The sequence below is a fragment of the Emys orbicularis genome, chromosome 10, assembly GCF_028017835.1.
Source record: "Emys orbicularis isolate rEmyOrb1 chromosome 10, rEmyOrb1.hap1, whole genome shotgun sequence".
Taxonomy (NCBI): Eukaryota; Metazoa; Chordata; order Testudines; family Emydidae; genus Emys; species Emys orbicularis.
The window spans coordinates 73,476,872-73,503,656 of NC_088692.1; the positions used below are offsets into that span (position 1 = coordinate 73,476,872).

Sequence of the window (26,785 nt, forward strand, 5' to 3'; positions counted from 1 at the left end):
CTTTCAATGAGACTTAGCCTCCTAAGTACCTGTGCAATTTTTGAAAATAGGATTTAGGCTCCTAAGTCACCTAGTCACTTTTGAAACCTTACCCTATATATTGATTGCAGTAAGTATGGATCTAAAAGGAAATTGGCCTATATCTGTGGGAATGTACAGAAAAGAGATTTAAAAGTCTGGAGATTAAAAGGAAGTTCTGAGTGACTGAGTCTCACAGAACAGAATCTCCATCATGGAGGCTATGATGTAACATTGTTAGTCGAACTTTTCAAATCTGGAAAACAAAATTTACTTTTCTAATTATATATTTAGAGACCCAGATAAAAAGGGCACTAATTTTCAAAGATGCTAAACTTTCATGGAAGCCAATGAGAGCTCAGCATCTTTGAAAATCAAGCCACTTTTGTTCAAGTGCTTAAATATGTATTCAGGAGCCTAATTTTAAGAATCCATGTTTCAAAGTTTTAGTAATTGCTTTTATTTTCTTTCCTATTTAGCTGAGTTTATAGACTAACATATCAGATCTTTCCAGGAGACTCACTATTGCAGTTAATGTTTAACATTTTTTTCTCTCTATTTTATGGTGGTTTCATTTCTGTAGCACTTTTCAAGTCTCTTAAAGCACTTTACAAACAGTAAAAAGTTAAGCCTCACATCATCCTTAAGATGTAATTATCCCCATTTTACAGATGGGAAGCTGAGGCATAGATTGGGTATTACCCATTGTGACGCAGGAAGTCTATGAAAAAGATTGGAAATAAAATCTCGATTTTTCTGGCTTTTAGTCCTGTGCTTTATATTGTCTCTCCTCTTTTATTTTAACCTAGTTGTTGATGAAATTTCTAGAAAGGCCTAGTGATGAAAACGCAGTGCCAGGAATTAGACTGGATTTTATCCCTAAATCTAATACAGATTAGGAGAGAGGCCTCCATCTCTGCCTCAAAGAGGTGCAAGTGCTAGAAAGCACTTAAAGACTTGGCTGTGGCCACATTAGAGAGCTTACAGCGGTGCAGCTGCACCGCTCTAAGCTCTCTAGTGTAGCCACTCTAAGCCAATGGAAGAGAGCTCTCCCATCAGTTTAATTATGCCAGCCCCTCGCGAACGGCAATAGTTATGTCAGTGGGAGAAGCTCTCTCGCCAGCATAGTGTTGTCCACACCGGTGTTTAAGTCGGCGTAAGTATGTTGCTCAGGGGAGTGGCTAATTCACACCTGAGCGACATAACTTATGTTGACTTAAGCTGTAGTGTAGCCATAGCCTTAATGTTGTATGTTTCACTACATCTGGAGGTAGTATTGACCCATCTGTGTTTCTTTACAGTTATCATTTATAAAGCATTTGTCTCAGATGCAAACAGATGTGTGTCTCTGTTCTCCTTGATTCTTCCTACCATGCAACAGGGACCCAAACTGAGAATGGTTGCTGGAGTGTTGCGATTCCTGTCATTTTATATGATTTAAAGGTTAACTATTGTAAGTGCTCTAAAATCCAAATGGTTACTCTGATTGCTTTGAAATTTGGTGTACCTGTTGTGGTAGCATTAGTGATCCAAATTTGGGGTTATTTGACTGAGTTGTTCATGAGTTGTAGGGCTCCCCCCAAAATCAGTTTCACTTTGCTACCTTGTACAGTTAACCTCATAGGTACTAATGACCAGATGAATCACATACCTCTAGATGGCTGTGAAATCATCCTTCAATTAACATAACTAAGGAGAAGTTAATCACAAGCCCTGACCTAGGAGAGAAGGAGTTTTGGACTGAGTGGCTACAATTTGAGAGTCATGGGTGGCAATTTCATTTCAGGGGAATGTAATCAAAGACTTTGGGGAGAAATAATTAGACATGTGAATGCTTTCTGGAAGAGGCGGGACATTAGATGGTAGAGAAAGGGATACTAGAGGGAGAGGGATTTGGGGTTACAATGAGGGGAGGAAGACAAATGGGATGTTAGGGGAGCTGAGAGGGGTTAGGGACTCGGGTGAGGGAGGCATGGCACCCCATGCTTTGCTAGTGCACCCCAACCACCCTGTACCCCAGCTCTGCCAGTGCACCCCAACCCTCTGCCCCGCTAGTACACCCCAAGCATTCTTCTTTGCACAGCTCTGCCAGGGCACCCCAACCACTTTGCATTGCATAACTCTGCCAGTTGTACCTCAACCATCTTGCCCCCCAACTCTCTGTACCCTCCAGGTCTGCCAATGCATCCCATCATCCATGCATCCTAATCAACCTGCACCCCTAGCTCTGCCAGTGCGCCCCAACCTACCTGCACCACCAGCTTTGCCAGTGAGCTCCAAGCCATACACTCCAAAGCTCTGCCAGGGCACCCCAACCACCCTGCACGCACTACCCTGCTCCCCAACCTGCCTCGAACCCCACAGCTCTGCCAGTGCACCCCCCACTATGCTTCACGCCACAGCTCTGCAGTGCATCCCACCCCTCCCTGCACCCCCAGTTCTGCCAATATACCTCAACCTTCCTGTACCCCCGGCATTGCCAGAGCACCACAGCCCCCCACACCACCATCTTTAATAGTTTTCAATGGAGCCCTGTGGGTAAGAGTGAACCGTAAAAGAAAGTGAAGAGCTTGTACAGCTGTTGAGTTGGCAGAGTAAAGGTATGATATACACCTCTACCCCGATATAACGCTGTCCTTGGGAGCCAAAAAATCTTACCCCGTTATAGGTGAAACCGCGTTATATCAAACTTGCTTTGATCCACCGGAGTGCGCAGTCCCACGCCCGCCCCCCCTCCCCCCCCCCGGGACGCTGCTTTACCACGTTATATCCGAATTCGTGTTACATCAGGTCGCGTTATATCGGGGTAGAGGTGTATATTAAAGGGGCAAGTTGGAGTATTGCTGAAAGGGGACAGAGGTAAGATTGCATGAGGAACCTTAACTGCATTTCTAAGTTTTCAAGAATTTGAGTTTTGCTCAACTCAACATTCTGCAAAGGCAGAGCAACCTTAACTCTCCATTGACATAGTTGTTTGCCATTGATTGTTTCCTTCATATGAAAACTCTTTTGGAAACTTCTTTGACAACTACAGTAACATAGAAGATTAAGGAGTCCATAGAAGTACCATTTAAAATTGCATGTGTTTTTTCACTTGCAACTTGTTTTTCATTAAACCAAAATCAGGAAATCTTGGCTAGTCCTCTTGCTACCCTTTTAATGAACCTATATAAACCTCCTGGGTGTTTGAGAGTGATGTTCAGCTCTGTGCTCTAGAGCCTTATTAGGGGAATGTAAAAAGTATGCTCTTTCCTGTGATAGCATTTGCCTCATACCACCACATCCAGTGTTTTGTAAGCTTAGAATCTTTTCATCTGACTTAAATTAAGGCATTATCACCTTGAGTGAGAAAGCATTATAATGGAAGTCCTTAGACCGAAGGTAAAAATATTGAATTTAGTGCTGGTTGCCTCAGTGATGCTATGCTTCATTTCAGGTTCCACTGAAGCAACCATTCTGGCACTTTCTATTCATGCTTGGAAGCAGAGCAAACTCAAACACAATCCTGGTCAGACTCTTTTTTTTCCAAGAGATCCTCACCCCTGTGGATTTCTGACTTTTGGCAGATGCCAGTTGTTTCTGAAAGAATCTATTTCAAAACAACTTCCAACGCAAGGAATTACACCCTATGTGAAGGTTCAGTACAAGACCTAATAAAAAATTTAAACACACCACCATTGCCGGTCGCAGGGAAACAGAGCCAATATTCATTAAGGATAAAACTCTCTGTCCTCAAGGCTTGGCTATGTTTATTTGGAGTAAGCTGTCTCAGAGCCCCAAAATGTATATAATCCACACAGAGTAAAATGGAGGAGTCAACTGTCACTCAAAGTGGTCAAAATTGATAATTTAACTGTGACCCTTCTTTTTGGGTATACCTTATTTAGTGCAGAGTCCTACCTTAATTTACTTGCATTGTGACTATTGGGTACCGGTCAGTAGTGGGGTTACTGACTGGATGCAGAGGGTTGGTCTGTCTGGGACTTTGATGCTGAAGCATGTTTTCTTTCTGATCATTGAACTAGAATCAAGGATTAGAAAAGTTTCTACTGGTCCTGAAAGCATTAGTACTAGTCCCACCAAAGTGCATTTATGCCAAGGCAAATCATAACCCATTGGGTCTTTAAATTTTGCATATCGTCTAATACATTATTTTTTCATTATCTTGTTGAATATTATGTATATAATATTTCTTAGTAGTTTAATGAAATTTTGTTAATTTAAGTATAATTTCTTGTCTGAGAAATTTACAAGTGGCAGTTTGAGTCCCATGATGCTTCTGACATTATAAGCATTTTTTGTTTATGCCTTCAAAAGCTGCTACAAGCACCCAAGACTGAAAAGAGATGATGAAGGTCTTCCTGCAGAATACTCACTTTGAGAAAATGAATTAATGGAAGCTAAATCTGAAAAGAAATGTCCATTCATTATTATTTTGGTGATGAACAATATATTGACACTTCAATAATCATGCTTATAAATGTTTTATGGCATACTGTGATGTTGCTGAAATTTCTTGAACTCAGAGTAGTTGTGTCCTGCTTTGCCCTTGCTCTGTTCTGTTTGTCTTTTGTTTACAAAATAGCTTTTTTGAGCTGTATACAGCACCTCTTGTCAATTTATAAAAAGTCCTTTTCAGAGCATATCTTCAAATTATTACCCTAAAATAATTACTTGTATGAAGATTTCTGAGATGCTGAGTAGCAGAGAAGAACAGAAACGGCATAATGGGCAGATGGAAGCTGAGCTGATGGGTTCAGATGATTTTTCCTTTCTTTGATATCTGTTTGGAAAGGTCAATCAATACTTTAAATAGATTTTAATTATGATTAATTAATAAACGAATAATTAATCAACACCCTGACCCACTGTATCCCTACCCTTGCTGCTCTGTTTTTCTATGGCCTGATGAAGACAATGATAAAAACTTGCCTTTTTTCACTTAGTCTAATAAAGGGGTTCACCAACAGCTTGGTGGTATTTTTATTGTGTTTTGATTCTTAGAACCTCTTTAATAACCTTTCCCTTTTTTAACATTATGGATTCTTATTTTATGAGCTGCAGTAATAGGTCATTGGCATTCCTGCTGCTGTGTAACGGTTTAGTATTTTTCTGTAGTGTGTCAAATTTATTTTAATTATTTCCCCTAGTTACATTTTATGTTATTGTGTCTGACTATCTTGTGTGGTACAGTCTTCTTGCTTATACAAGAAGGCCTCTTGAAACCAATTATTCGCTTTCAGATGTCGTCCATTTAGAGCTACTGTATAATGTAATGTTTTTCACTTGAGATGTATTAGTTAAGGGATTTTTGGATAACCAAACAAATAAGCATAGAAGAGATTGTTACTAACTTCTAGCATCAGAGCAGTGCTTTATGCAATATGTTTTGGACTAGATTATGATCTGATCTATGGGTCTGCAAGAGGGAGGGGTAGCTAAGAAGCCTTCCGTTTCCTAATCATAGTCCTTGCACGCAGAGAACAAGGCTAATACCAACAGTGGTAATCACCTCCCAAAATGGCGTAGGGACATGACCTCACGCCTCTCCACAAGAGCTAATTAAGCTTGCCCAATACTGCGCTCTTTCAAAAGATATCACAGTGGCCATGCTTTCTTTTTGAAGTGCAGTGCCTTCGGACACTCCCATCGAGGGTGTGCTTTTGCACCAATTCTACAGTAGCCAGAAGCTAAAATGCCACAATCTGGCCCTTTTTTTCCCCCTGGTAATTGGGTTTATTTATGGATACTCGCTTCACAATATAGGGTATTATTTTAGGAAGTTTATAAACTAATATTTTTATAATTTTTTATAGGTTTGCAAAGATACAAATTAGTGTATCAGAACCAATTATCCCATTCAGGGAGACAATAACAAGACCCCCAAAAGTTGACATGGTGAATGAGGAAATAGGAAAACAGCAGAAAGTTGCAGTCATACACCAGGCTAAAGAGGACCAGAATAAAATCCCTGAAGGAGTTCAGGTTGATTCTGATGGCCTCATAACAATGTCTACACCAAATAAATATGCCACTCTCAGTGTAAGAGCCATGCCACTTCCAGAAGAGGTAACTCAACTCCTTGAAGAAAACAGTGACTTAATTCGTACTATGGAGCAGTTCAACTCATCTTTGAATGAGGATAAAAAAATGCATGAAATTAATCAAAAGATCCTTGACAGGATCCAGGAATTTAAACAAAAATTAGAGCAAAATCTGCAAGGAAGAAAGTGGAGAAATGCTGTTGATCAGATCTGGTCATTTGGCCCACGAAAATGTGGGCCAAATATTTTGTTAAGTAAATTTGAAGGCTACAAAAAAACGGTGTGGCAGTGCCTTGATAAGACTAATAAAGAAGTGAGTAAATATCGAGATTTTGACAACAGCATAGTAAGTGGATTTCAGTTGGCTACGCTTTCAGGTCCCATGTGTGAAGAACCTCTCATGGGTGTCTGTTTTATAGTGGAGAAATGGGACATGAGTAAAGCAGAAGAGCAAATGTCAGCTAATAGGCAGGATTCTGAGGAATTGGATGCTACAGAACGGACAAAAAATGAAGACCAAGTCACCTCTCTGTCAAGTAATTATCCCACTGAATCATCCAGCGAAAATAAAAAACTCCAAGATGGCAGTCAAGGTAGTCCAAATTCATCTGAGAAATCAAGTAAACGCAAGGGGGAAACTTTGCTTGCAGATTGTTATGGCCCTTTCTCTGGACAACTAATTGCCACCATGAAGGAAGCTTGTCGTTACGCATTACAAGTGAAACCACAGAGACTTATGGCAGCCATGTACACGTGTGAAATTATGGCCACTGCAGAAGTTCTAGGTAAGAAAGAAAATATAATTCCATTGCTAAATGTTAAATCATGTAGTTTTATGCATTAGATTGTCAGAGAGCTTAACTTAATTAAATGTTTTACCAGAAGTATTTTATAATTGTCCAGTTGATGACTACCATGAATCTCTGGTTCTCTAGTAGAGATATCATACTAAAAAATAACAAAAGATCTTTATGCATTTGCATCATATAGAAATAGGAATATAATATGCTTCTGGAGACACCAGGTGAAAGCATTCATTGCCTGACAAGAATTAAATTGCATCTTTAATAGGCACACAAATATTAAAATACTGTTCCACAATTTAAACATTTATGCTTTTGTGGTATCCAAGAGGCATTGAGCATTAAATATAAAGCCGAAATCATGCTGCAAAAGATTGAAAGGAAATCTCTTCTTCCTGTAGCCAAGTCTTGGTTGTAGGTCCCAGGTTCCCATTGATTTAAGAAGTTAAAATAATCAGTGGTGTATTCAAGTAGGATAGCAGGAAAAGTAAGATAAAAAGGGAATCCTAAGCCCTTCTTCACATCCAGTTAATAGCTTTTTCTGCTTTTTTTTTAAACCTTCACTTTTCTCCCACTAACATGTAAATTACTCATTTGGCAAACCCATTGAATGCCAAACCTGTGTAATTTACATTACTTTATTACTTACACCTACTTAAACCCATTTTATGACCTACTTTCATCACCATTTGTGCTTCTGATTTTGACCCAGAGATTTCCATGGGAGTTTCAGCCACTTACTGATGCAATGAATTTGGCCCAGTACATTGAGGTTATATTTAAACTAACTTTCCAAAGCCACAAATATATTTACTTTGACTTAGTACAAACTACTGCTCACAACTGAAGCCATAGTGTATCCCACACACAATACTTTAAAATAGAGCTAAGGCTGTAAATAGATATAGGTTGGTAGCAGTTATACAAAACAAGAAACTCATTTCATGAGCAAAACATGAGATTGAATGTGTGTGGTAGTAGTTACTGAAGAGAGATGCTTTGGATTTAGGTAGTGCTTTGTATACCTTTCATACTTCCGTTTGATGCGAGAGACACTCTGAGATCCAAAAGCCTGGAATAGGTCTCATACACGGGCTGAGGAGGGAGGCACACAACAAACTTAACCTAAATGTGTTTCTCTCCATAAAAGTGTATCATGAAATATGACTTTCATATCTAATAAAGTAGCTTTTATAACTTAATCTATTCTGTGCATTTAAGACCTCACATCAAAGCAAGAGATACTTATGAACATAAATGGGTAACTTCAACCACCCATCTTCCTCTACTGCAGACTGCCCATGTACAGCAGAGCTGGTATAGTCCTGCTGGATGCTGAGGTGCACCCACCTGCCCAGCAGTGCATCCTGCTCTGTGCAAGCTCCCTGTGCAGCAGAATGCAGCATGTGGGTGAGACTGGGGCATCTGCGACCGTTGCTGATTCAGATCCTCCTGTCATTCACCCCATGGCATCCCCCACTTCCACCCTGACAGCTTCCTGCTTGCGTATCTCCTCAGTGTCCATTTTGTCTACTTGAGTTGAGTGCTAGATTATGGAAATTGGCCAAAATGGACTGAAATGGCTAATAATGCTATTAAGAAAGATGGGAAAGTTGGAGAAAAGAGTGGGTGAGTTTTAAAAATGAGATGAAACTACTCCTGACGTGTTATGTAAGAGCAATTTTATATTTTTCAGTGTAGCCCTGGAAATAATGTCAGACTTTTCCAACATCCAGCAAATGCATGTTTTAGAAGTATTCCCCATTACTGCTTCAGCAATATATATTACCTTTTAAAACTTCCTGGTTCCCTAACTACATAAGATTTTAAGTAAATACACCAATTCTGAAACTATAAATTCAGTGTAATTTACTGCTGCTTAAGGCTATGTTTTCACTGCCAAAAAAGGTGAGGTTTTTACAGTGAGATAACTAATATATGTGACGGGTTGGGTCACAGAAACCCCCTTGGGAACTGCCAACTGATGTGCCAAGACTACTTCTGCCCCTGCTTTCCCTGCCAGCTTGGGACTCCAGCACCATGTCTTGTTGAGCCAGACACGCCAGTCTGCTCCAACACAGACCCAGGGTCTGAACCACGTGCCCCAAAGCTGCAGACTTAACTGAAAGCAACTTAAGAAGTGTTCCTGTCTTTAATACTCAGATGCCCAACTCCCAATGGGGTCCAAACCCCAAATAAATCTGTTTTCCCCTGTATAAAGCTTATACAGGGTAAACTCATAAATTGTTTGCCCTCTATAACACTGATAGAGAGATATGCACAGCTGTTTGCCCCTCCCCCCCAGGTATTAATACATACTCTGGGTTAATTATTAAGTAAAAGGTGATTTTATTAAATACAGAAAGTAGGATTTAAGTGGTTCAAAGTAATAGCAAACAGAACAAAGTGAATTACCAAGCAAAATAAAATAAAACACGCAACTCTAAACCTAATACAGTAAGAAAACTGAATACAGATAAAATCTCACCCTCTGAGATGTTTCAATAAGCTTCGATCACAGACTGGACACCTTCCTAGTCTGGGCACAATCCTTTCCCCTGGTACAGTCCTTCTTCTGTAAAAGCCCACTGTTTTTGGCAGTGAAGACATTATAAAAATGGGAGGAGGGGCAGAAATATGTTGTAAGCTTGCATATGTCTAATTGAATGGGACTTCTTTTTAAATTAGATACATGGATCTCACAAACACCTTCAAACTTTCCCACAAGCACCTGCTCCTTTCCAGTAGATTTAATGTTTGATTCCTTTACGTCATTCACTAAAAAACTCCTTCTATACCCACTTCTTCTCCTGTTTTCTTAAACAGTTCTCTCTTCTGGAAAGCTCCAAATACATCGTGAACCTTCTGAATATCAGATGCTCAATGATTATTTAACTGGTGCTCCCTGTTGATATTGCTGTCTTTCTGTTGCACAGCTTCTCTCCTCATTCGTTACTAATGGGGTAATGCTCCCCACCTGTGGAGAATTTGGAGGCGGTCCAGTGTTTTTGCTGGAAACCCCAGGACTAAGCTCCGCCTTTCAGCTCAGGCCACCAGATTTGCTGCCTCTGGCCTGGAACAAGTTCGTGGTTCAGTTTCTCTTGACCATTTTGTTGTAAAATCTTTATTTTTATATATTTTCATGCAATTGCAACTTAGAATCTTCCTCCTCCCCTGGATTGGATAAATAGCAGCATGGAGATTTCAACCACCTGGATCTGCTGCTACCGCACCTCCTTGCTGGACTCCTCTGCTCCCACTCAGGCATGGCAGAGCTGTCCTGCAAACACCTGCCTTAAATCTAAGTAGTGTTCCCTATGTGAGACAGCATTTACAAGCACTACAGAGAGTGAATTGTTCCCAGCCAGCCAATCCTCACACTGCCAGAGCACAGGAGTCTGAGTCAAACGAGCATGTCAGGTCCCCACCCTGCACCGAGGAGCTGCCACTCCATTGCAGAAAAGCCCAATGAGGAGCCTTCTGAGCTTTTGGGGCAAGAGTCTAAGGACCAGGAGCAAGCTATCCCGCCAGCTCAGGTGATAAATCCCACAACTGACCTGAGCTGGAGGGGGAAGAAACCCTGAACGGATCCAGAGGTTCCTCCCCTCCCGCCCCCCCACCCCTGATACTAACGTGGATTCCCACCTCTTTGCGGAAAGAATCAGAACTCCTACACAGCTATCCTTCCTCCCACTGTGAACCAGGGGATTCTCATGATAATCAAGAGTAAGCCCTGAAAACTCGAGGTCTCAAAAAGGCAAAAGCAAATTTGTCCTTCCCAAGGCAGCGATTAATATTGTTAATGAAGAGGTGGGATGAAAATTAGGGGTTAAAACCCTTCTCCTTTGCCTTCTCCCTGGGGGAGTGTTTGGAATTTCTCCTACAAGTTCTCTCTTCTGTATCACACTCACTGTCTCTCCCCCACCTTGCAGCATGCCTGTGTAGCCCTGCATCAGGCTGCAGCCTACTGGAAATTTTGCCTGTCTGGTTTTCAGCCCAAAGGCCCTCACTCTGCCAGGGAAAGGGGCTCAGATTTCAGGCAGAAGCAGAATGGGAATTGTGCCTTATCAGCCATAAACCCTTGCTCTGGCAGGGAAATGCACTTGAGATGCTGAATGGTGGGAAACGGTCTCTCCTGCATACCACTGCTCCACATGCTGACCCCACATGAAAGCCTTAGGAGCCCTTCAGGCCATTTGTGACCAGAACAGAGGCACATGCGGATCCAGTCCCCATGAAGCTGCGCCTTCATGAGATACAGACAGGTCAATCCCTTCCGACGTTCAAAATGACACTGATTTACTGAGTAAAGCTCCGAGTAGTACTAGGTTGCTCCTACCATACTTATTTGGGTGCTAGATGTCCCTGTGACCCTGAAAGGCTGCTTGCCATAATCCACAGATGTGTACCAGCACCCCTCTTCTGCTGTGTGATCCTGGTGTCATGATGGGTAGTGTACTATCCTCCCACCTGTGAACAGCTGCGGAAAGAAGTACCACACATGCATTCAAAACAAAACAAAACAAAAAACCTTACATAACGTTTCCAGAACAGGATGGCAGTCAGTGGCTTGCAAGGAACTCATTAATATTAATCAAATATCTTCCCTGTTAAGCCTTATTAGATACATGTTTTCTCATTGATGCCTTGTGAGGGAGTCATAAGATCCAAATGAGGACACCTGATTAAACTAAATGTTAAACTAAACCATTTTATGAAATTTATTTGTTTTTATATAATTTGGGGAGCCAAATTCTGATACAGCAGTAGCTCCACTAGTGAAAGACATAGTCACACCTTCAGAAAGGGACTTCCTTCCAAAAGACCCCATAGACCATAAAAGTGATGACACACTGCACAGCTGTAGTTATTCAGACCAAAGGTTTTTCATATATTTAATAAGGAAAGCCTACTTTGTGGCAAACAAGCGGCTTATCTTCTAGGAGTATGAACTTTGGCCTGGTCTACACTACACCTTTAATTCGGATTTAGTGGCTTTAATTCGAATTAACTCTGGAACCGTCCACACAACGAAGCCATTTAATTCGAATTAAAGGGCCCTTTAATTCGATTTCTGTACTCCACCCCGACGAGCGGAGTAGCGCCAAAATCGAATTTGTCAATTCGAATTAGCGTTAGTGTGGCCGCAATTCGATGTTATTGGCCTCCAGGAGCTATCCCACAGTGCACCATTGTGACCGCTCTGGCCAGCAATCTGAACTCGCATGCACTGGCCAGGTGGACAGGAAAAGCCCCGGGAACATTTGAATTTCATTTCCTGTTTGCACAGCGTGGAGAGCACAGGTGACCACAGAGAGCTCATCAGCACAGGTAACCATGCAGGCTGATAATCGAAAAAGAGCACCAGCATGGACCGTACAGGAGGTACTGGATTTGATCTCTATATGGGGAGAGGATTCAGTGCTAGCTGAACTGCGTTCGAAAAGACGAAATGCCAAAACTTATGAAAAAATTTCCAAGGGCATGATGGAGAGAGGCCACAATAGGGACACAGATCAGTGCCGCGTGAAAGTCAAGGAGCTCAGACAAGCCTATCAAAAAGCAAAGGAGGCAAACGGTCGCTCCGGGTCAGAGCCGCGGACATGCCGCTTCTACGCTGAGCTAAATGCATTTCTAGGGGGGGCCGCCACCACTACCCCACCTCTGACTGTGGATTCCGAGCTGGGGATAATCTCATCAGGGACACCTGATGATTCCGCGGAAGGGGAAGAGGAGGAGGAGGAGGACGAGCTGGCAGAGAGCACCCAGCTCTCCGTTCTCCCCAACAGCCAGGAACTGTTTCTCACCCTGACTGAAGTACCCTCCCAAGCCTCCCAAGCCAGCACCCAAGACCATGACCCCATGGAAGGGACCTCAGGTGAGTTTACCTTTTAAAATATAAAACATGGTTTAAAAGCAAGCATTTTTAATGATTAATTTGCCCTGAGCACTTGGGATGCATTCGCAGCCAGTACAGCTACTGGAAAAGTCTGTTAACATGTCTGGGGATGGAGCGGAAATCCTCCAGGGACATCTCCATGAAGCTCTCCTGGAGGTACTCCAAAAGCCTTGCCACAAGGTTTCTGGGCAGTGCAGCCTTATTCCGTCCTCCATGGTAGGACACTTGACCACGCCATGCTAGTAGCAAGTAATCTGGTATCATTGCCTGACAGAGCCTGGCAGCGTATGGTCCCGGTGTTTGCTGGCATTCAAGCAACATCCGTTCTTTATCTTGCTGTGTAATCCTCAGGAGAGTGATATCGCTTAGGGTAACCTGGTTGAAATAAGGGAATTTAATTAAGGGGACTGAGGTGGCCGTTCCTACTGGGCTGTTTGCCTGTGGCTGAAAAGAAATCCTTCCCTGCATTTAGCCAAGTGCAAGGGGGGGGGGGAGGATTGGCCCAGAGCTTTTCGCGTTTTGCTAGCAGGGATCTTCCCTGATACCAGCCAGGCGGTGGGGGGAGGGATAAAGCACTCATCCCAGAGAATTCATGGCGGGTGGGGGGGGGGGTGTTAGTTTGGTTCCTGCAGGGATCTTCCCTGATACCAGCCACGCGGTGGGGGGAGGGAGAAAGCACTCATCCCAGAGAATTCATGGCGGGTGGGGGGGGGGTGTTAGTTTGGTTCCTGCAGGGATGTTCCCTGATACCAGCCACGCGGTGGGGGGAGGGATAAAGCACTCATCCCAGAGAATTCATGGCGGGTGGGGGGGGGGGTGTTAGTTTGGTTCCTGCAGGGATCTTCCCTGATACCAGCCACGCGGTGGGGGGAGGGAGAAAGCACTCATCCCAGAGAATTCATGGCGGGTGGGGGGGGGGTGTTAGTTTGGTTCCTGCTGGGATCTTCCCTGATACCAGCCAGGCGGTGGGGGGAGGGATAAAGCACTCATCCCAGAGAATTCATGGCGGGTGGGGGGGGGGTGTTAGTTTGGTTCCTGCAGGGATCTTCCCTGATACCAGCCACGCGGTGGGGGGAGGGAGAAAGCACTCATCCCAGAGAATTCATGGCGGGTGGGGGGGGGTGTTAGTTTGGTTCCTGCTGGGATCTTCCCTGATACCAGCCAGGCGGTGGGGGGAGGGATAAAGCACTCATCCCAGAGAATTGGATGGGGGGGGGGGGTGTTAACCTTCAGCAGCAGAAAACAAGCTAACAGGAAAACTGCAGCACAACGGGCTTTGCTTGGTATGTGGGAAAGCAGGGCGCAGAAGCCTAAAGACAGTGGCTTACCATGGCAGCATGCAAGGTGAATTCTGTTGCCCCGACCTGCGTCTGTGATCTCTAGCAGCAAAGCCACAGGCACTCAATATTAAGAGGCAAAATGCGACCTTGCACAGAAATCACATGTGCTATGTAATGTGAATAGTATACACCGTGAAAGAGTATAAGCATTGTTCTGAAAAATGTATCTTTTAAAAAAATTCTCTCCTTTTTTCACTCCCTCCAGCAGGTGCAAATGTTTCAAGCCTCCCTCCTCCTTCCCGAAGGCTATCCCAGATAAGGCGTCGTAAAAAAAAAACGAGAGAAGAGATGTTTTCCGAAATCATGCAATCCACCAGGAATGAAAGAGCTCATCTGAATGAGTGGAAGGAGACGGTTTGCAAGTATAGGAAAGAAGCCAGTGACCGTGAGGACAGGAGGGACCAACGTGAGGACATGAGGGACCAACGTGAGGACATGAGGGACCAACGTGAGGACAGAAGGGACCAACGTGAGGAGAGGAGAGACGCTCGAGATGAGAGGTGGCGGCAGGAAGATCAGAGGAGTCGGGAAGCAACGCTGGGGCTGCTGCGTGAGCAAACAGACATGCTCCGGTGTCTGGTGGAGCTTCAGGAACGGCTGCTGGAGAACCGAGTGCCGCTACAGCCCCTGTATAACCCCCCTACCTCCTCACCATGTTCCATAGCCTCCACACCCAGACGTGTAAGAACACGGGGGGGGAGGCTCCATACACCCTCCCATTCCACCCCAGTGGACAGCCCAAGCAAAAGGCTGCCATTTTTTTAACCTTTTTTTACTGGGCTTTTCCTTCCCGCTGATCCTCCTCCCAAACCCCACTCAGGTTCTGTGCCGCTACAGCCCCTGTATAACCCCCCTACCTCCTCACCATTTTCCATAGCCTCCCCACCCAGATGTGTAAGAACACGGGGGGGGAGGCTCCGTACACCCTCCCATTCCACCCCAGTGGACAGCCCAAGCAAAAGGCTGCCATTTTCTTAACCTTTTTTTACTGGGCTTTTCCTTCCCGCTGATCCTCCTCCCAAACCCCACTCAGGTTCTCTCCCTCTTTTTATAATCAATTCATAAAGAATAAATGATTTTTAAACAATGGTGACTTTATTTCCTTTGAAAGCAAGCTGGGGGAAGGGGGAGGGTGGGTTCCTTACAGAGAATGAGTCAATAAAGGGGGCGGGTTTTCAGGAAGGATAAACAAACATAAATTTCACACTGTAGCCTGGCCAGTCATGAAACTGGTTTTCAAAGCTTCCCTAATGCGCAGCGCTTCATCGTGTGCTCTTCTAATCGCCCTGGTGTCTGGCTGCGAGTAATCAGCAGCCAGGCGATTTGCCTCAGCCTCCCACCCTGCCATAAAGGTCTCCCCCTTGCTCTCACAGAGATTGTGAAGCACACAGCAAGCAGTAATAACAATGGGGATATTGGTTTGGCTGAGGTCTGAGCGAGTCAATAAGGATCGCCAGCGACCTTTTAAACGGCCAAATGCACATTCTACCACCATTCTGCACTTGCTCAGCCTGTAGTTGAACAACTCCTGACTCCTGTCCAGGCTGCCTGTGTATGGCTTCATGAGCCATGGCATTAAGGGGTAGGCTGGGTCCCCAAGAATAACAATTGGCATTTCAACATCCCCCACGGTTATTTTCTGGTCCGGAAAGTAAGTCCCTTGCTGCAGCCGTTTAAACAGATTGGTGTTCCTGAAGACGCGAGCGTCATGAACCCTTCCCGGCCAGCCCACATGGATGTTGGTGAAACGTCCCTTGTGATCCACAAGTGCTTGCAGCACCATTGAGAAGTACCCCTTGCGGTTTATGTACTGGGTACCCTGGTGCTCCGGTGCCAAGATAGGAATATGGGTTCCATCTATTGCCCCACCACAGTTAGGGAATCCCATTGCAGCAAAGCCATCCACTATGACCTGCACATTTCCCAGAGTCACTACCTTTCGTAGCAGCACCTCCGTGATTGCTTTGGCTACTTGCATCACAGCAGCCCCCACAGTAGATTTGCCCACTCCAAATTGATTCCCGACTGACCGGTAGCTGTCTGGCGTTGCAAGCTTCCACAGGGCTATCGCCACTCGCTTCTCAACTGTGAGGGCTGCTCTCATCTTGGTATTCTGGCGCTTCAGGGCAGGGGAAAGCAAGTCACAAAGTTCCATGAAAGTGCCCTTACGCATGCGAAAGTTTCTCAGCCACTGGGAATCGTCCCACACCTGCAACACTATGCGGTCCCACCAGTCTGTGCTTGTTTCCCGGGCCCAGAATCGGCGTTCAAAGCCTATAACCTGGCCCATTAACATCATAATCTCCAAAGCACCGGGGCCCGCGGTCTCAGAGAATTCTGTGTCCGTGTCCATGTCCTCATCACGCTGGTCGCTGCGCTGCAATCGCCGCCTCCTCCTCCTCCTCGCCTCTTTTTTCTGGTCCTGTGTAAGCATAAACTCCACGAGAAAGCGCGAGGTGTTTATAATGTTCAAGACTGCGTTCTGGAGCACAACGGGATCCATGCTTGATGCAGAATGGAGTCTGCAGAGTTCACTCAGGAAAAAAGGCGCGAAATGGTTGTCTGCCGTTGCTTTCAGGGAGGGAGGGGGAGGCTGTACCCAGAACTACCTGCGACAATGTTTTTTGCCCCATCATGCACTGGGGTCTCAACCCAGAATTCCAAGGGGGGTGGAGACTGCGGGAACTATGGGATAGCTATGTAAAAGCTACCCACAATGCAACGCTCTGGAAATCGATGCTACTATGGTAGCTTGGACGCACACCACCGAATTAATGGTGCCTAGTGTGGCCGAATACATTCGAATTTATAAAATCGGTTTCCTAAATTCGAATTATATAAATTCGAATTAATCCTGTAGTGTAGACATACCCTTTGCTTGGAGCGAGATGTCTCAGGTTCTGTCTTGGTCAAACCCTTGATGTGATTTGTGACGAGCAGTGGATTCTAACCTGATGGCTATAAGGCAGCTATGTTGCACCCAGGAATAGCTCATCCTAAATGGATATCTTGTGCATGCAAGGAGGAGCTATTGGAGAAACATTAGAGAGACTAGTAGCTGAGACTGCAGAGAGGCCTCTATCCTCGCTGTCAAAGCCACCATAGCAATTCGCTGGTTACTACCGACACCCAGGGCATCCGAGAAGGATCTCCTCCTCTGACAGAGGGAAAAATCTGGAGCAGAAGTTTCCAAGGATGCCTAGATAAATTTCCTCCAAACCAAGAAAATCCTCAGCACAACACAGACAAAAAGAGCATTTGTGTACAAGACCCCACGATCTACCAGCTGTACCCAGAGTATAAAGTGGCTGCTGTAGTCAGAGCAAGGCACTGGCTGCATCTTATGCACCTATATCCATGCATGGACAATAAGTGAACAGCTGCTGGAAAGGATCCATAGTGACCAGTTCATCAAAATCAAGAAGAGCTTTTGATCCTAATGCAGAGAATTGCTAATCCATAGGTCAAAACAGATATGGCTCTGGGCATAATTACAATAATGGTAAGTATTTGCAAAGATCCAAAACTTCATTGCATCCCTCATTTCCTGAGATGTCATCAGTCCTCAATTCTCTCCAATGCCTAGGATTGCTGGTGCCATGCAAAAGCTTCATCCGCTGCATGGTTTTCTCAAAATGTACCTGCTGAAATTTCTTCTTTGGGCATAGAACTATGCACTTTATGCAGTGCGAAGTTAGGTGTCATTTTCAGATCACATCTGAATGCCCCTTTGTAGGCAGGTAGGTATAAACAACATGCTGAGAGCCAGCTCAACTTTCATTCTAGACCTTTGCATACTGTACTCGCAATGGAAGCATTGGAAAAACAAATTTCCAAAATCCGATAGTACACATCCTGTTGTTTCATTTTTACACCTCTTTGAGTGTCTCTTAAAAAATACAAACATGGCTATATGGGATCCGATCAGTGGTCCATTGAGCCCAGTATCCTGTCTGTGACAGTGATCAGTACCAGCTGCATCAGGAGAAGGTGTAAGAAACAATGTGGGTACTCACAGAGGAAACCTCCTCCTACCTCCTGTTGAGGTTGGCTTATGACTGAGGTGTGAGTGTTTATATCCGTTCCGAAACCAGGGAATAACCAGAGACCAAAGCTTCTTCATGGCAATGGAAATAATGTCCTGGATAGAGAAGAATCTGCTACCTTTCAAGTCAGTTCACATAAAGGATACAGGAAAGAGGAAAAGGGAGTTGTAGTCCTCCTCCTGGTCCTCCACTGATCCAGAAGGCACTTGGGACTTGCTAGGTAACCAAGGATCTCGCATTGCCCTTGCAGAAAACAGACCTCTTGAAGCAGGAACTCCTTCATTCAGACTGGGAACACCTAAAGCTAACAGCGTGGGCATCGGAGGAGTTCGGAGGAGAACTGTAGTTCGTTACAGATTCTCCATTAGCCTCTCATACAGTTTGGTATCCAGAACTCAACCAGAATATTTTATTCATTGATATGGGCAAATGTATGTTTTTGGTGTGGGGGGAAACAGAAAGCTCTTTGGGGCATAGATGGTTGCCTCTTTCTTTGTGCAGAGTCAAGCACAGTGGGTCCCTGACCTCTGGATGCTGTTGTGATACAGATATTATAATAATCCCAAAGTTCTGTGGTGATCTCAGCTACACTAGCGTTTCTCTAGGCAGTCTGTTTGGATCCTACAGAGAAGCACCTTAAAAACATGGATATCAGCCCTAGCAATATTTTGTAGACAAGTACATTGGATCCTCCTTTTGAGTATCAGCTGCTAAGTTTAATCACAATGACAAATTAGGCAAGCCTGTGGCTGTCCTTTCTAGTCACCATTATCTCCAAAAGGCAAATTTTGCAATTAGCTGCCATAACTATGCAAGAACCATCCTGCGTTAGTCAGAGGAAAAGGTTATCCATATAGCTCCAGTAACCTTTCAATTCAAGGTAAGCTCCTCTGCCACAATTCCTGGGGAAAACTTCTCTCGTCACTTTGTTCTGACCCTTGGAAAGTTGTGGCATAAATGGGCGTACCTAGAGCTCTAAAGATGTATCTCAAGCATATGGATTACATATGCCAGTTGTACCCTGTTCATCTCATTGTATCCAAACTGCCAATGCCTTAGGGCCTCAAGGTTGCTGCAGGCAAGATGTAAAAATCCTGCAGCAGTTGGTGTGCTGTGCATCTGGAAAACTATTCACAGAAGTCCAGAGAGAGAGTGGGGGGGAAAGTGTGAGAGCCTCATCTGAGAAAGATTTGCAAAGTATGTTTCCATTCCTCTGCAGAGGCATCCTTTGGCAAGTGCTACTGGGTTGGTTCTCAAATAACTCCTTAGTTTATAAAGCACTTGCTTTATCTGGGGTGAACTTCCATTCCTGTCTGTTTTTCTACTATAATAATTAAACTCTGCTTATCCTTCCCCTTCTTACTTCTGGGATTCACTGCTCACTACTTCCCATTAGTAATGAATGAGGAGAGATGCAACAGAATGAGAAATGTCTTACCTGATAATTTTCTTTGTTAGCAGCTCCTCTTCAAATTCAATGACCAGAATATAAATTGAATTTTTAATCGAAAGGGAGAGGTTAATTTAATATGTTATCTCAAGTTGTCTCAATGCTAATTGGCTGCTGAAGTGTTTCTACAGCTGTAGAAAAACTCTTCTGGTGGCCTGAGCTGAAGGGCAGAGCTTAGTCTCGGAACCTCCAGCAAAAACACTGGACCACTTCTGAATTCCACAGGTGGGTGAGGGGGCATTAGCCCATTAGTAATGAATAGCAAGAAAATGATCAGGTAAGAAATTTATCATTTAGGCTGTTGATCTTTCTTTCTTTTTTTTTTTTTTTTCCTTTTTCCTCTGGCAAGTTTCTGTCTTGGATTTTGCTGACATGAGTGAAATTTTGATGAAATGCCTTTTACCATAGCACTGTTCTACTGATAACATAAACATTGATACTGTTCTTTACAGCTCTAGCTTGTATATAGCTATATAGGATGCAATTCTGTTCACTTCATAGAGCCTGAGTAGTCAGTTTCTTGTTAATTTCATATTTACTGTACATATAGCTATGAATAGATACCTTAGAACTTTCGTTTGCATCTTTATTTTTAAAGAGTTGAACTTCATTAAGAGCAGATGCATAAGTAAATTACATCTTATTCAGGCTTTTTGGTATATTGCAGCATCAAAATATTGCTCTACTTTTGAGGTACTGTCATGACTTCAGAATAAATTTCCTTTTCAGGTATTTAGAGATGAAAAAAGGTGCTTCCAGCATACATACAAGCACATGCGCATACACAACCAGTCGGGGGAGGATAGCTCAGTGGTTTGAGCATTGGCCTGCTAAACCCAGGGTTGTGAGTTCAATCCTTGAGGGGGCCACTTAGGGATCTGGGGCAAAATCAGTACTTGGTCCTGCTAGTGAAAGCAGGGGGCTGGACTCGATGACCTTTCAAGGTCCCTTCCAGTTCTAGGAGATAAGATATCTCCATTAATTTAAATTTAAAAAGATAATTTGGCATGGGTTAGAAACCCGTTGGGCATGGAGCTATGATCAGACCCTCTGTGGCCAGTATTTAACCTATTAGATAAAACAATGTACTAGTCAAGCCTACCCTCAGCACCTCTTCCAGTGATTCAGATTCCCACTCCTCCCCTCAAGGACTAGGCTCTGCAGCATTCAGAGCATTGACACACAAACCCCTGTGGCTTCTAAGATCCTGACTCCCACACCCACCCCAGTTCTCCACTCCAGTGTAGTCCAAAAGGGGGTGGAGAGTGGGTGGATTTCAGGATTTATCCCAAAGAACAGTTATACTTTTTAGACTCAGATCCTCATATAACTTCTTTCTGGTAGCAATGACTGAAGCAACAATCCAAACTACTTGGATGAAATACATATAATTGAAAAACCTTTATTGAGATGAAAAAAAATCTCTACTAGCTTGTATGTTTTGGGGAAACAGACTTCAATAACAGAATAGCTCAACATGTGTCTCTCCAGTAGGTTTGACAGATTCTTTGGTTCTTTGTAATAAATGGTGCTGATAATATCTGGTGTATCTGTATGCAAGGTTTCAGCTCTGCTATTAAACATAAGGAATACAATGAATATTTTAAAATATAATCTTAATATCCTGTAATGTAGTTTGGAACTTATTTGCCTTAACAATTTTAATAAATTCTGTATATTACCATGAATATTTCCAGTGACCTTGATAATGCTCTTGTGCAATGTATGTCTAAGCTTGTGTTTTAAAGTAATGTACATTTGTACAATAAATCAGCAGTTGAGAGCTGTATAAAAATATAACCTTTTGGTGTTTCAGAATTCCCTACATGCTCTCAAGGATTCCTTAGGCTTGCAGTTGTTTAGCTTATATCAACAAATCTCATACATGCACGCCACATCCAGTACATTTGTCTTGAAAATGCTCTGACTTTTGTGTCTGATTTCACAGTTTAGAACCTAAAACACTTTTTTCAAATTTCGTAAGTAACAAGAAGACAGGGTACACAGAAAAGGTGAAATTCACCCACATGCAGAGGACCACATGAGGGATGGGTTAGGAGGGGGTGTGTCCTGGCAAGAGCAGAAAATGTCATTGGAGGTGATAGGCAAGAGCTGTTGGATCCACACTTATTTGAATCTACTGGCCTGCAGTGAGGCTGCAAAGATGCAGTAGCTATTGTTCTCATTCGTTATGGCCTGCCTGTGGGTTAGATTCCATCACCTCACATCCTCTGCAGAGTTCCCCACAGAAAGCCCAACTCACTGGCCTTAAAGGATTTAATTTCACTTGATAATAATTACTCTTTACATTTATATCTTTATGTGTGTGGAATGTTTATAGTGTGTGAGAATAGGTAATAAGTAGTGGGGAGTGACAGATAATAACTTTCAAATATCAAAGCCAAGTTGATTGACAATGGGGATATTTACAAATAAAATATGTCTAACAGCACACTCCCACATTCTTTTCAGATAATACAATTTAAAATATTCAAGCTTAATGGATATTTATACAAATGTTTTCTTTGCTGCAGTATGCCTTTGAGAAATATACATCGTATTGTCATAAAATGTACACAGTGTAACAACCACACAGTAGTAGTGATTTATTAAACATGTATATACTGTGGATTTGCATGTTTTACTAACTGACAAATGTATGCCTTGTATGATTTTAATTAGTCCACCCACAATCTTACAGGGAAGATACTGAGTCATAGAAAGTATACCCTATATTCAATACTTAGCTTTCCTAAATAAATAATTATGTATTTGCCTTAAAGCAAAGGAAGTGAAAGGCTCAGCAAACTAATAAGACTTATGCCTTTGCAGGTCGTGTATACGCTGTCTTGTCCAAAAGAGAAGGCCGAGTGTTACAAGAGGAGATGAAAGAGGGGACTGACATGTTTATTATTAAGGCAGTGCTGCCCGTAGCAGAAAGCTTTGGGTTTGCTGATGAAATCAGGAAGAGAACAAGTGGCCTGGCCAGTCCGCAGCTGGTGTTCAGCCACTGGGAGGTAAAAGATCTATTCATTCCATCTGTTTTGGTGATCTATTTCCTGTAGATGTGGCAGGAAAAAAAATAAGGGGGAAAAGGTTACATTTTGGTCAAGACATGCATTTGATTCATTCTTTTCAAAATCAAGGTGAAAAAGTACCTTTTTATGCTCTTCAGAAATAAATATTTCTATCCTGTTTGGATAGTTTTAGATTGTTCTGAAAAGTAAAAGAAGTGTTTTGATCCCCCGTCCGGGGGGAATTGCCAAAAAGCCGAACATGTCCGGGAAAAATACCGGCCGGGCACTTCCTCTCCCGTGGCTGCTCTGCTCCTCCCCTGACTCAGACTTCGGCTCTGTTTAAGAGCCAAGCTGCCCGAGCCAGCGCTACCGGCTTCGGGCAGCCCCCTTGCCTCTGGACCCCGATCCGCCGGCCGGGCACTTCCCCTCCCGGGCTCCAGCTGCTCTGCTCCTCCCCTGACTCTTCGGCTCTGTTTAAGAGCCAAGCTGCCCGAGCCAGCGCTACCGGCTTCGGGCAGCCCCCGTGCCTCCGGACCCCGACTCGCCGGCCGGGCACTTCCCTTCCCGGGCTCCAGCTGCTCTGCTCCGGCGGCTCGGGGTCCAGAGGCATGGGGGCTGCCCGAAGCCAGTAGCGCTGGCTCGGGCAGCTTGGCTCTTAAACAGAGCCGAAGTCTGAGTCCGGGGAGGAGCAGAGCAGCTGGAGCTGGGGAGGAGAAGTGCCCGGCCGGGGGCGCAGGGTCCGGAGGCATGGGGGCTGCCCGAAGCCCGAGCGCTACCAGATTCATGGTTTGCCGAGCAGCCTCCAGACCCTGCGCCCCTGGCTGGGCGCTTCCCCTCCCGGGCTCCAGCTGCGCTGGGGAAGTGCCGGCCGGGGGCGCAGGGTCTGGAGGCTGCCCGGCAAACCGTGAAGCCGGTAGCACACGGGCAGCCCTTTTCGCATGGCTGGGAGGGAGGGGGGGGGAGTTAGGGCGGGGACTGTGGGGAAGGGGTGGGGCCAGGGCCCGTGGAGTGTCCTCTTTTTTTATTTTTTAAATATGGTAACCCTAAGTAGTTATAAGGCACTAATCAACATATATTTAGGTACTAGAAAGCAGAAGAAATAGGTTTGGATAATTCCAAGCCAGGATTGGCGGGGGATGTTTTCAATACCCTTTCCTTTGGAAAGGAAATGGTGTCTGTATTTGGCACTTCAGAAAGAAATGGGGAGATGAAAGTGATGCCTCTACATAGGGACAGATGTCGGTGGGGAAACTTCTAAGAAATGAAATCAGTTCAGAGACATGCTACTCTTTTCCCATCATAGGGATAGTTGATCTTGAAGTACAGAAGGCAGGGCAAGCTTTCAGTTTCAGTTCTTTGTTCAAGAGGAACAAAAGTGAATAGTAAAAAGGCTCAACAGACCCGTCAAAGGAGCTAAAAACAGGTTCATGAGTAACAACAGTCAGTAGGTCTGCACTATCCATTTCAACTGTATATTTTAAAATAATGCTTAGCTGCAGTTTAACTTTTTTGGTCACTTTTTAACATCTGTTTTCAAAGTGAGAAATCAGACTTTGAAAAATCAATTAAAAATCAAATTTGTATTATCTTTCTCTTCTATTGAGTTGCTATGTTGTGATTTCATAAATCAATTCTCCCCAGTGCGTCTGAGATCTGTTTCTTACAGTGATAGTATAGAACAGAGGTTGCTAACTATGGTCTGTAGAGCACTCTTTGTCAATGAAATGCTTGCTGGTGATCCACAGAGAAATGCCTGGTCACATGATGCTGGCTCCTCTTCCTTATTTCCAGCTCCTAAATTGCACTAAAAGAGCGCTAAAAATACATTCTTAATATTATTTCTATGTGAACTATTGCTGTAGTCACAACAGGAATATTATGTGATCACTAATGGTGGAAAGGAAGAAGGGTCTATGCAGTCATAACGGAGAGATCCACACTGTGAAAGAGTGTGGGAACACCCGATGTAGTACACTTAGGAAACTACTTTTTGTTCTTTCTCAGTGGTGGTACCATACACCAGTATTACAGAATGTGGTGTGCCAAGTGCTTACCCTTCTCAGGCAGTAATAATACTGTAGCTTGCTCATCTTCTTCCAGCATTATGTAATTTTAGCTCAGTATACATACAGGTCATGCAATGAACTGTAAGAGGAAGGGGAAAAGACCGAGAACTCAGGCTTCACAGAAGGGCAATGAAGGGGAGAGGAGATTTGGGGAAACAATGGGGTAGAAAGAAAACAAAGTTTAAAAAAATGAGGAGCAAAACCTCAAAAGTACTTAGAAAGGAAAAAGGAGACCTTAAAAAACAGACCAGAAAGAAAGGAGAGAAAATGGACCGAAAATAGATGAGATTCAGTGACAGCTTTAGGAATATTGGGGAGGAGGGGTGTTTACATTCAAATTCATTACAAATGAGATGCTCCAAACCAAAAAAAGGGGTAGGAACCACTGTGTTAAGTGGTTCTACGGCTTTGGGAGTACTCATCTGGAGAGCAACTAATGGGGGGTGGCTTATCTCCAGAGCATCTTTGTAACAAATCTAAAGTGCCTCCAGTATCAGTGCCCAGCAGGTAAATCAATCAGGGGGGTGTTAATTCCAGATAGGAAGTTACCAGATAATGAATTTTCCTTGTGAGTTTCTTTAGGATTCACAACTACTATGCTCCCACTAAATGAACCCGTATGTATGTAAACACCCAGATTTTCTCAGGAGGATGGGAAGAATATGTTCATGTGTAGTACTATATCACCGTTTCTGCAACTGAGCCATAGTTTCAGTAACTGCTTGAGCAAATTTCCAGTTCCAAAAATGTAATTGCTACTGTTACGGAAATGTGGGCAAATTTGTTTCTGACAACTACTCTCTAGCATCATAGGTGCCTTTTGTACAATCTATCTGTTTGTCATGGGATTTTCTAGATTTGAGTGAAATGATATCCTGATTCATTTGTCAAGGCAGAAGAAATATGTGACTAGAGCTGGGCGAATAACTGATTTTTTTAATTAGCTGGCAGTTCTGTAAAATTGGAAGGGAAAAATTGGTTCACATTGAACCAAATCCGAAAATGCCAACATTTTCCAGCAAACATAAAAAGTCCCATTTGGGTCAAATGAAATGTAATTCAACACAAAACATTTTCTTTCTGGGCATTTTTAAAGGGCTAGATTCACAAAACAGCCAGAAGGGCAGCATAGTGGGGGTCGTCCCCACTTGTAACTCTTAGCCCAGTGCAGGGGTCGGCAACGTTCGGCACGCGGCTCGCCAGGGTAAGCACCCTGGCGGGCCGGGCCAGTTTTATTTACCTGCTGACGCGGCAGGTTCGGCCGATCGCGGCCCCCACTGGCCGCGGTTCGCCGTCCCGGGCCAATGGGGGCGGCGAGAAGCCGTGGCCAGCACATCGCTCGCCCGCACCGCTTCTCGCTGCCCCCATTGGCCCGGGACGGCGAACCGCGGCCAGTGGGGGCCGCGATCGGCCGAACCTGCCGCGTCAGCAGGTAAATAAAACTGGCCCGGCCCGCCAGGGTGCTTTCCCTGGCGAGCCGCGTGCCGAACGTTGCCGACCCCTGGCCCAGTGGTTAGTGCACTCACTCAGGCTGTGGGAGATGCAGGCTGAAGTCTCTGCTCTGCCAGATGTACAGTAGGGATATGAACTTGGTCTCCTTCCTCCCAAGAAATCTCCCTAACTAACTACTGGGGCATGGGGTATTCTGGGGCATACTCTCCTGTTGAAGCTAATTTACACATTCCAAATTGGGTAATGATTAGCTATTATTTTACTGTTTTAATTAGTTCAAGGTAAAAGAAACATATTTCAAAAGTAAATATGTGACTTTGTCCAAATTCTTTAGAGTAGTGTTAGATAAATATTAGAATAATCTCCACAATTTACTGTAAATTTCTAGGAAAAGTTAGAGAAAAGAAGGTTCAGTGTGGTAGATGGTGGATTATTCTTCATCTGAAGACTTTAAATCAAGACTACATCTTTTACAAATTTATAACGCAAACAGAAATGGGCTTGATTTGGAAATTATTGGGTGAGGTTCTTTGGTCTGTGGTATACAGGTGGTCAGACAAGGGGTGACATAACAGTTCTTTTGGCCTTAAAATCTATTAATCAGTAATCAGACTGAGCTCCAAATGAATCATCATCTTCATGGTAGTCCT

The 26,785-nt window shown here is 44.0% G+C and overlaps 1 protein-coding gene across 1 annotated transcript in view; it reads left to right on the top strand.

Annotated features, from left to right (window-relative positions):
- Positions 1-26,785, top strand: part of EFL1 (elongation factor like GTPase 1) — a 167,421-nt gene that overhangs the window by 122,006 nt on the left and 18,630 nt on the right. The window contains exons 18-19 of the mRNA XM_065411755.1: positions 5,835-6,847; positions 22,433-22,617. Of these exons, the coding sequence (XP_065267827.1) occupies positions 5,835-6,847; positions 22,433-22,617 (1,198 nt within the window). The remainder of the gene's footprint in view (positions 1-5,834; positions 6,848-22,432; positions 22,618-26,785) is intronic.